Genomic DNA, 12,030 nt, shown 5'->3' on the forward strand with positions numbered 1-12,030 from the left:
CATGGTGTTGTTGTGGTGACCCCCAGGGCCATCCTTCAAGGGGGCCCAGGGGCCAATTACAAATTTTCAAATTGGAACATGTATTGATTAATACCTCATTCAATAGTACTTGAAAAACGAAACAACTTTTGTAGGAAACAATTTTCGATTTGGGCCACCGTTTTTAAATGGCCGCAAAAAGTGGGTCCTATATCAGATAAAACGTCCAGTGCTTATAAATCCGAAATGGCTGAGAATAAAAAGATAAAACAAAAACTGAGATAGGAAAATGTCATAGGGCGCATGACATGGTGTTGTCGTGGTGACCCACAGGGCCCTCCTTCTAGGGGGCCCAGGGGCCAACTTCAAATTTTCAAATGGGAACATGTATTGAATCATACCTCATTCAATAGTCCTTGAAATACGAAACTTTTGTAGGAAACAATTTTCGATTTGGGCCACCGTTTTCAAAATGGCCGCAAAAAGTCCTGTATCAGTTTGAATTTGGCACCTAGGCCCCCTTCACTGAGTTTCCTGAGGGTCACCACAACACCACCACTTGATATGCTTTATCATCGTTTCTATCTCAGTTTTTGTTTCATCTCTCTATTATCAGCCGTTTCTGATTTAGGCCTATAAGTACTGGACGTTTTATATGATACAGAACCCACTTTTTGCGGCCATTTTGAAAACGGTGGCCCAAATCGAAAATTGTTTCCTACAAAAGTTGTTTCGTTTTTCAAGTACTATTGAATGAAGTATGATTCAATACGTGTTCCCATTTGAAAATTTGAAGTTGGCCCCTGGGCCTCATTGAAGGAGGGTCCTGGGGGTCTCTACAACAACACCATGTGATGTGCCCTATGACATTTTCCTATCTCAATTTTTTTTTCATCTTTTTATTCTCAGTCATTTCGGATTTATAAGCACTGGACGTTTTATCTGATATAGGACCCACTTTTTGCGGCCATTTAAAAACGGTGGCCCAAATCGAAAATTGTTTCCTGCAAAAGTTGTTTCGTTTCAAGTACTATTGAATGAGGTATGAATCAATACATGTTCCAATTTGAAAATTTGTAGTTGGCCCCTGGGCCCCCTTGAAGGAGGGCCCTGGGGGTCACCACAACAACAACATGTGATGCGCCCTATGACATTTTCCTATCTCAGTTTTTGTTTCATCTTTTTATTCTCAGCCGTTTCGGATTTATAAGCACTGGACGTTTTATCTGAAACACCCTGTATATATATATATATATATATATATATATATATATATATATATATATATATATATATATATATATATATATATATATATATATATATATATATATATAATACTAACATTGCATATTAGAGTAAAACAGGAGGATATTATCATATCAGAAAAATATGAAATTGGTATCTTAAATATTATTTCGTTTTCATGCCGCTGTCTTAAAAGATTATGTTTAGTACAGTTTTCATAATTGCGGAAGAAGCAAAGAATATGAATATTCAAACCTCGTAACAATCTATCAGTACTTGAAAAATACTATGAAATAATGTGGTATCAATGCATAATTTGACCATTTGTTACCACTTTATTAATGTAGAAACTGGGTAATAAATATCACTACTTTTACAGCTCATTACTATTTCGATAGTATATACCATTGTGCTCGCTTTTACTGCTTTGTTTAATAGTGGTTTCTAAGCACCAAACCACTATGACTTTCGGGTTTGGATAATCATGATCCATTGTGTTCCATTATTTGGTACTTTATGAAAAAAAATCACACAAATATTACCAGAAAGGGTAAAGAAATTTAAGAAAACAGAATGAAACGTGCCAATTGTCATCCAGTAGTTTTTATGGCCTACTCAGTACTATTTTCATTTTCTCTCCTGTGATTTCATTCCAAAGTTATGTATAATCTTTGATGTTTCTTTTAAACTAAAACATTTTTAAGCTTATTTTTATCCTCGAAGCTCACTGTCATGATGAACACAATAATTTAGCAACTCTAATACAATGTTTTCTTTTGAATTTCTGAATATAGCAATTTAAAGCTTCAAACTATGAGGAAAATCCAAAGCAACGGCATGTTTCTTAGCTGAAACTTTGATATTTTCGACAGCATGTATATAAATGCTATTTTCCTGTGTTTAATTTTTCTTTTTTAATTTTTTTATTCGTAACTAAGTAAATTGCTTGGTGATTTTTTTCTTCATTTTCGATTGACCGTCAACGTTATACGAGACTTAGTAGGTAGTGTCGTGCGATTTTACATTTTTCGGAAATCCTTGAGAAATCTTTTGACTTTCCAAGGCTTAGTTTCGTCTTCTAACACTGGTTGTAATCCGACTCGATAGAGCTTTACCATATCAGGATAGTACACTTTCTACAACTAACTGGTTCATACTAGTTTTGCTATCTTAAATAACAAACTAGAAATAAAATCATTGAACAAAGCAACGTTTATTTAAAAATAATAAATGTGTAACAGATTTCCAACTAACTGAATATATTGGCTTCATCAGACACTGAACATATTGGCTTCATCAGACACTGAACATATTGGAAGTGAACTTTGTGGTGGACAAACACCGTGTGCGTGGGTTTTCTCGGGGTACTCCCGTTTCCTCCCACTTTCTTCATTCCACCATTTTATTCATTTCTCATAATCACCGTCTCCTTTAGCCTAACCGGCATAACCGTGGGACGTAAAACTTAAAGATTTCATTTTTTCACTGAACATATTGGCTTCATCAGACACTGAATGTATTGACTTCATCAGACACTGAACGTATTGGCTTCATCAGACACTGAACATATTGGCTTCATCAGACACTGAACATATTGGCTTCATCAGACACTGAAGTATTGGCTTCATCAGACGCTGAACATATTGGCTTCATCAGACACTGAACATATTGGCTTCATCAGACACTGAACGTATTGGCTTCATCAGACACTGTGAGCCAGTAAACTGTTAAACATTTTTAATTTTTAAATAAAAATTGCTTTGTTAACTGATTTGTATTTCTAGTTTAAGCTTCCTATGTTGAGCTCACTGTTGTCCACTATAATGAAGTCGGACAAATCCACGGTGTCAGATGTAGCATCACCTGTTCTGTATCCTTCAATCTGTATATGGACAATCAGGGTGTCTATCGGTCACGAAAGTCATGAAGAAGTCACGAAATCAAAAAAAGGTCATGAAAGTCAAGAAAAAGTCACGAAATTTAGCTTTTGGGTCACTTTTTTTTCTTTTTTTTTTTTTTTTAATCTGTACAAAATATAAGTAAGTCTATCGAGTCGGAAAATTTAATATGGTGCAGATATTTAATATGGTTTAGTAAAGAAAAGGTCACGAAAAGGTCATGAAATTTCATTTTGGAATTTTAGTAAATATCCTGACAATGCTCCGTGCGAATCTTCGCTCGTGGTCGTTTGTTGGCCCAGCTCTGATTCTATTGAAGTCGATGAAATCTCCTACAATCTTACTGACCAAATCAAAAAGTTTCTTCACGTTGAGCATTTTCTTTTTGTAAAATGTTACAACCATGAATAGTTCATAAGCTATGCAAAAGAACTCACACAAAATATAACTTATCACCATGGCATCTAACGTAAAACTAAAGCGGAAACAAGCGTGGCACAGTCGCATATATTTTCTTACTTGATTCGATCAATATATGGGATGGAATCGAAATGGGTAACTTTAATAGTAGTTGTAATTTAGTCACAAAGATCTCTATTGGATGAACCTAGAATGTTTCATTCCGTTCTCTTAATTCTCCCTATTCTTCCTGATCAGTCTGACTTCATTAAGGTGTAACCCTAAGACTTGAGTGAGGATGACATAATGCTATGTCAGTCAGGTGATACGAGGGTATTTCAAAAAATTTTCGGCCTTTCACTGAAGTATTGTGCCACTAATAATAAGACATTAATGGCATATAGTACTGTCTATGGAAGAAATAATTTATAAGTTTCAACTATCTAGCTGTGTAAGTTCAATCAGTCTCTGTGCAGTGAGCTCACATACTGTTTGACGATACTCGAGTCCACATGGTCGTTGGCAAGGCTATAGTGCTAAATCTGGGGTGTAAGCTGGTTCTTAAATCCACTTGAAATCACTTTCACTGCAGCCTGTTGCAGCAACCATGTGGACTGAAGCATTGCCATGCAAGATGCGAGCTCAACACACAGCGACTGAGTCAAATGACTGCTTCCAACGAACTTACTCAGCTAGGCAATTGAAACTGATACATGACAATATTTCTTCCATATATGACACTATACGCCATGAACGGCTTATTACTAGTGGCGTAATACTTTACCGTCAGACTGGAAACTGTCGGCAATAACCTAGTATAAGATTTTGAAGTGTTTAAATAAGTCTACATTTTATGTTTAATTGTAAATTAAAAATATGAATAGAGATGACTTATAAACAACTTTTTTTTTTTTTCGTACTGAATAAATTCTAGGCGTGAGTATATTCATAGCAATTCTACTTCATTTTCATAATATATTTGCTTTTCTTTATTAAACTGTAGTTGTGTGTTTGATCAAGAAATGTTACTGTACCAAAGTTTAGAGTGTTGGGGAGTATAACGTTGTTACTGTCTGCTTGGCGTCATGTTGTTTCTTGCATGGTAAGTTTGCTGATTTACTTGTTAAAGAAAAAAAGAAAAAAAGTAATTTTTAGAAAAGTTTCGATACCTAGGTACCTGATATCATGCTCTAATAGTATTTCTATGGTAAGAAATGCAAGTAAGAAAAACAAACAAACAAAAAAAGAATTATCTGAAAATTCTTTCGTACAGTAAAACTTGGAAATTCTAGATTGTCGAGATCCTTAAATCTTTTTCTCCTCTTCCGTTGAAGGGAAAGTTACTTACATAGTAGTACGTTACATTTTTGTTTACCTCATTTAGGCTTCTAAACTATGTTATATATAAGTATAGGAAGTCTTATAGAACGGCTATGTTTGTTCTTCCGTCTGTCTGACGTCATGTATCAAAGCGAAAACGGGAAGATAGAGTGAGGAGCGTTTTCCTGAAATCGATTCAGCGTCCCGAGGAATACTATCTTCACTCTAATCTCTCTATTAGGAGTAGAAGTGGTTCAAATTTACTATTACTAACTGTTTCAATATAGATCTTTATAGAACATAATCGGTAAGAGATAACGACAAATGACTTTTTGATATGGATTCAGCGTGCGAAGAATGTCTTCTATATACCGTTATCCACCTATTCAAACCGGTACTGTTGAAAATTTACCATTTCCAGTCTCAGCACTGGTGGCTCAGTGGTAGAGCGTTCACCACTGGTGCATGGGGTTCAAACCCTACTCTTGCCAAGTGAACTTTGTGGTGGACGAACACCGCGTGCGTGGGTTTCCTCGGGGTTCTCCAGTTTTCTCCCATTTTCTTCATTCCGCCATTTCATTCATTTCTCATCATTACCGTCTCCTTTAGCCTAGCCGGCATAAACGTGGGACGTAAAACTCAAAACTTATCGTCATATAAGAAAAGGAAATAGGTAGCAAGAAGCATTTTTTAAATATAGGTTCAGTACCACAAGAATAGGATTTATTACCACCCTTATCTCTCAACTAAAACCGGAAGTGGTAGAAATTTAGTACTACTTCCGGTGTCAACATTGATCTCCTTAGAAAAAAAAAAGGTAAGAGAATTAGAAGTGCCTCATTATAATCGATTCAGTTTCTAAAGGATCAGTTCGTCTCCTCTATTACCTCTCTATTCACTCCAGAAGAAGTGGAAATAATTCATTTTCGGCTTCAGAATTGATCCCCTTAGATTAAAGTAAGTAATACATAGTGGGAAGCTTTTTTTTTTTTTTGTATATGGATTCAGTACCACATGAATAGGGCTGATATCAGGATTTATTACCTTATTGCATCCGGAAGTGTTATAAATCTAGTATCGCTTACGGCTTCAACTTTGTTCTTCATAGAGCAAAATAACGATAAGAGAGAACGAAGAACGGCTTTGGATTTAGCGTCCCAAGATTAAACGGCGTTTAATCTCTACCTTTGTTCATTTAATTCAAACCGGAAATAGTGGATATCTACGATGTCCGGTTTTAACACTGATCGCCATAATGAAGAAGCGGTAATAGACAGCGAGAAGCAGTTTTTAGTGGTATTCAATACCGCAAAAATAGGTTCCATTTCCAAATTTAGTGATAAAAATCTATCACATTCGTTTCCAACATTGATTTCCATTTATTATATAAAATTGAATGTGACTATGTTTGTGACTCTTAAACTCTTGAAGAAACAGACCGATTTCGATCAATTTTTTAACACAGAAGAGGTTCGGGCCTGGGATGTTTTTTTTATCTTTTTACTTTGACAGTGCAACGTATGGGAGGGGGACTCTCCCACTTCCTGTTTTGGAAGAGTGTTCCGGCTGGTGATATGTTCTTTTCAGACGCTGAATCGATTGTCGCTATCTATTACCGTTTCTGTTCTATGGCGATCAACGTTGACACTGGAAATGGGTGATTTCTGTCCCGTCCGGTTTAAATAGAGGAAAAACGGAATAGATAGAAGCTATTCTTGGAACGCTGATTCAACTGCAAAAAGTTGTTTCTCGATATATTTTACTGTTTTTGCCCTATGGAAATCAGTGTTGAATCCGGACGTACTAGTAAATTTCAACCACTTCCAATTTTAATAGAGTGTTCCGGGTCATGATTGACACACGCTGAATCATCGCAGAAAACCACGTGTCTATTACTGTTTTTGTTGTATGGCGATATACATTGAAACCTGAAATGGTAAATTTAAACCACTTCCGGTTTGAATAAAGGATTAATGGAAGAGAGAGAATCTATTCTTGGGACGCTGAATCAGTTGCGGAAAACCGCTTCTCTATATCTCTTACCAGTTTTACTCCGATACCTGTCGATAGATAGATGAACGGATGGACTTAGCTGTTCAGTAAGACTTTCGACAGTTACATATAGCATAGTTTGGAAATCTAGTATGTTTAAAAGACACTTTTCAATATTAAAAAGGAACATTATTTTAATTAGTATTTCGTTTTAAGAAACGTTGGACTTTACTATTTAATAAAAAGTAATAATAAACAATGTACACTCATGTCCAAAATTATTGTCGCATATCTATAAATATGTTGTTATAGGAATATAATTTGATAACGAATTCGCCTGGTATTTCTTATAATGTTAGTATGGGTATAATCTGCAAAGACATGTATGTGGAAAATTTCATATCAAAAGAGCAGTAAATCAAAACAATGAAACGAAAATAACATTTTCGTGTCCATTTAGCAACATTTGGTTTTACTTACTGTAATTTTCGCATTTGTAATTCTTTTCGTATGAAATTTTCCACAAATATACATTTCCCGATTATACACATAGTATCAGTATTAAAAGTATCCTGAAAAATCACTATCAAATTATATTCTTACAAGAAGATAGATATAGATATGCGGCAATAATTTTGGACATGAGTGTACATCAAAACTGGGTTACTGCAAAGTTAATATTCAAATGCAAATCCTAAAATAGAAGGCGAACGTCTGTCATTTTGTTCATCACTCGAATTTCTAATAATAAACAATCACGCTAATAGGTGTCGCTGTTTGCGCTATCGCTTGCCTATGTGACTAATAGATATCGCTGGGGGTGCTATCGCTTGACTATTTCACTAATAGATGTCGTTGGGGGCGCTATCACTTGTCTGTTTGACTAATAGATGTTGCTGTGGACGCTATCACTTGCCTGCTTGACTAATACGAGGGGCTACTGATAAAAATTGAGCCTTACAAAGGAAAAAAGAATGAGCTGGGAAGCTGAAATTAGAAGGTAATATATGACAGGATCTTTATAGACTATGTTACAAAATGCAATATTCTACAATATTAACATCCTTTTCATTTTCATTTCAGAAATGAATATGGCAGCACTTCCAGCAAGCTTCAGGCCAGAGGAGCATAGGACCTTCGTGAAGTTCCTCTTCCTCCGAGGAAAAGGTATGAGGCAGAGCTACGATGAAATGAAACAAACTGTGGGCCGTCATATGCAGCTGTCAAACGCTGGGTGGCAAACTTCAGAACTAGCCATTTTGATATTAAAATTGCGAAACTTAGTGGCAGGCCTGTTTCTGTGTCTGTTCCCGAAAATGTGCACACCATCCAGGACATGATAATGGAAGATCGTCGAATATCAGCCAGAAAGATTGCTACATGTTTGGGCATATCATGTGAAAGAGTTGGTACCATTATTCATAATGGAGTCGTGGAGGGTAGAGCGTTCACCTCTGCTGCATGTGGTCCTTGGTTCGATCCCAGGTCGAACCAAATGAACTTTGTGATGGACAGATACCGTGTGCGTTGGTTTTCTCGGAGATTTTCCATTTCCTTCCACTTTCTTCATTCCACCATTTCATTTATTTTTCATTATCACCGTCTTCTTTAGCCTAACTGGTATAACCGTGGGATGTAAAACTTAAAGATGTCATTTCATTACTCATAATGAGGAAGGTTGCAGCAAAGTGGATCTTCAAACTTCTGACGAAGGAACAAAAGCAGGAAACAGTGAGAATTTTGCGGACAATTTTGGAACATTTTGCAAGAAGTGAGGTTGGTTTTTTCGAGAAACTCGTAACTGGTGATGAGACGTGGATCTATTGTTATGATCCCGAAACTAGGAAACAGTATAAGGAATGGGGTTACAGTTCTTCTCCCCGACCAAAGAAGTGCCATATGCAGAGGTCTGCACAGAAACAAATGGCAACAATGTTTTGGAAAAGAACGGAGTTCTGCTGGTGGACTATCTTCCAGTGGATGGAACGATTAATGCAGCATGTTACTGTGGTCTCTTGAGGAAATTGTGCGAAAATATCAAGGACAAACGTCGTGGTAAGATCTCCAAAGTTGTTCTGCTTTTGCACGACAATGTCTCCTCACACACGGCATCTGAATCACACGACACATTGGCCACCCTAGGCTTTCAAGTTTTGTCTCATCCTCCTTATTCGCCTGACCTAGATCCATTCAATTATCATCTGTTCCCGAATCTCAAAGAAACATCTCAAAGGTCACCGTTTTTAGAGTGTTCAAGCGGCAACGGATGCTATAGATGAGTGGTTATAGCAGCAGACAAACGACTTTAATTTACAAAGACTTAAAAAGTTGCAGGACAGATGTCGCAAATACATTAACCTACTAGGGAAATATGTGGAATAGTGTGGGAGTTTCAGCTTCGTAGCTCAATGTTTTCTTGGTAAGGCTCAATCTCCATCAGCATCCCCTCGTAGATGTCGCTGGAGGCACTATCGCTTGTTACTCATGATTTAAATCAACATAACATCGTGTATAACGAAGCTCTTATATAATTACATAAATACGATGTGGAATTTGGAGCTTGGTGGAAAAATAATAAATATAAATTAATAAATGCATTTGTTAAATGTAAATAATTAGAGATTATAACTAAGCACGATGTTAACCTATAATGTACAGCAGACCGAAGATTTGGAGGGTGTAACTAGTGTATTAAGTGAATGAAGTTAAATTATAAGAACCAGCATGTTTTAAAATTAATTTGAACATATTCGATTTGTATTGTAGACAATTACAAATGAGGAATAACAGTATGCAGAGTCAAAATGCTGAAATAGGCATTGATATCTACAACCTTTCTGTTTCAAGTGTGCTCTCGGAAAATATGTGAAACATACTTCGGTTTTAGGAAAAGAAATGAATTACCTCGGCTGTGTTGCCAATTTGTCATTCAGTCATTTAGTCTTGGCAAGTGAAGTTCGTAGGCTACTTAGGATGTCTAACAAGATGGTACACAGCGAAGCCCGTGAAATAATACGGAATGTTTCAATGTGGCAACTTTGTCAGGATCCAATTATTGGAGGATCTCGGCTACAAGCAACTTGGCTCTTCTCTTTTGTGGGAAGTAAGGAAAAAACACATCGACAGCAGCGCCAGCTGGGGCACAGTTGAAGCAGAAAGGCTCTAGTTTCGAGTATCATTCTGTCTCTGCTATTTTTGTATAGAAACTTGTAAATTCACTTCTCAATCTATCTTAGCAGAGGAATGCTTAGAATTCGACTGTTCCTGAGGTTTTTCTTTTGTTACAGCACTACCCTTAGAATTTAACAAGAATCACGCTAGTTATAAGTCGTTAAACCATTGAACACATTTTAATATCATTGTTGCTATTCAAGTTAGTACTAGCGATTTTTTTTTCTCAAAGCCATCAAACTTTGTTTTTTTTTTTTTTTGTGTAATTTTTCTCATGTTATTTAGCAAACTTCATTAACATATTATAACCATAAATAAATATATACATTAAGATAAACTTATTTTGATAATTTCTATATATTTTGATACTTTCGTTGGTTTTAAGGTTTATTCGATATATGAATGTTAGGAATTTGAATGTAAAGCTAGGTTACAGTGGAATCACTCATATACAGTATTGAGAAATGATTCGTTCGACTCAGTAGCGTAATTGAGGATGCATGACTTCTCTCGTCGAAATTTCAAAAGCCCTCCCCTTCCTCTTTCATGAAGACACATAAAATTTATATAGAAATAGAAAGTGTTTTCAACGAACTTAGAAAGTTCGTTAATGAATTCTCTACGTCTGTCTCTCTGTGTGTGTGTGTGTGTGTGTATGTTTGTATGTATGTATGTCTTATTTTCGAATTTATCAATTTTGAGCCCTTCATTCAATAGTGTGTCAAAAACTATCTGAAAGAAGTGATGGAATTTTTCGTGTCACTTTTACTGTTCCCAAGATATTGGCCAAAAAAGTTCAGATTTCGGGAGATTTGACGAGCCATATCTTAGGAACCGTAAGTCATAGAGAGACGACATTAGTGTTGCGTAATATTGAACAAAATGGTGAACATTTTGGTACCAAATAGTAACCGGTGGCCACTGTCCAACTGACCACCGTTTCACAGATATTGGCCAAAAAAGTTCCGATTTCAGCAGATTTAATTAGCCATGTCTCGGGAACCGTAAGTCATAGAGAGATCATATTGGTGTTGATCAATACCTAAGAGGATGGTGAATATGTTAGTACCAAATAGTAACCGGTGGCCACTGTCCAACTGGCCATCGTTCCACAGATATTGGCCAAAAAAAGTTCCGATTTCGGGAGATTTAAGGAGTCATATCATAGGAACCGTAAGTCGTAGAGAAATGACATTTAGCGAATTTTTCAATTTTGGTCCCTCCATTGTAAAGAATATAATAATAAAATACATAGAACAGTTGGTATAAAGTCAGTAGAAGTTAATAAGAAAAATTAATTCTCCTTAAGTTCGTTCTGGCAATGCTTTTGGAGCATTCTCAGCTTGTTTCCTTTGAGATTTCGATGTTCCATCTAGTCATTCTCTGCTTGCTCATCTTCTTCTTCTTCTTCTTCTTCTTCTTCTTATTATTATTATTATTATTATTATTATTATTATTATTATTATTATTATTATTATTATTATTATTATTATTATTATTATTATTATTATTATTATTATTCAGTTACATGGCACTAAAGAGTTTCTTAAGACAAATAATTTCTTCTCATATAAATTAACATAAAATGTTCACAATATATGAAAACTTGTTGACTTAAGTAGGTATTAATCTTCCGAATTCATACACACTACAGTTTCACAGTTCCTTTTTCACCGAAGGCATAGAGTACTCATGGCTGTAGTAGTTGAGAATTTATCTGCCATTCATGCTTCCATAGTACGGTTAATGCATTTTTATTATTTATTTAATTCAAAACTATCGTTGATTTCTGACTAAGACAAAACTGAAAAGCAAGATCGATTCAGCCCATTGAGATGCTATAGTGAAGAATTCCTTTGGAAGAATTGGCCCTCATTCACCCACATTGCGGGGTTTGCGCCATACTAGTTAAGCCCCTGATTCCATTGTTAAGTATCGTTGCACTCACATTCCTAACATTCATATATTGGATAAACTTGAAAACCTACGAAACTACCGTATTTACGCGATTCTAAACGCACTT

General features: G+C 35.8%; 1 protein-coding gene across 5 annotated transcripts in view; it reads left to right on the forward strand.

Moving 5' to 3' along the window:
* The window catches only part of LOC145684150 (uncharacterized), a 183,169-nt gene that overhangs the window by 120,834 nt on the left and 50,305 nt on the right, over nt 1-12,030 (forward strand). Inside the window, exon 9 of one of the 5 annotated variants that reach the window (XM_081756104.1) lies at nt 4,528-4,626. The exons of the other annotated variants lie outside the window; for them this stretch is intronic. Coding sequence (XP_081612230.1) covers nt 4,528-4,585 — 58 coding nt within the window. The 3' untranslated portion in view covers nt 4,586-4,626. The remainder of the gene's footprint in view (nt 1-4,527; nt 4,627-12,030) is intronic. 5 annotated transcript variants of the gene reach the window in all.

The sequence above is a fragment of the Thermobia domestica genome, chromosome 4, assembly GCF_964235325.1.
Source record: "Thermobia domestica chromosome 4, izTheDome1.hap1.1, whole genome shotgun sequence".
NCBI lineage: Eukaryota > Metazoa > Arthropoda > Insecta > Zygentoma > Lepismatidae > Thermobia > Thermobia domestica.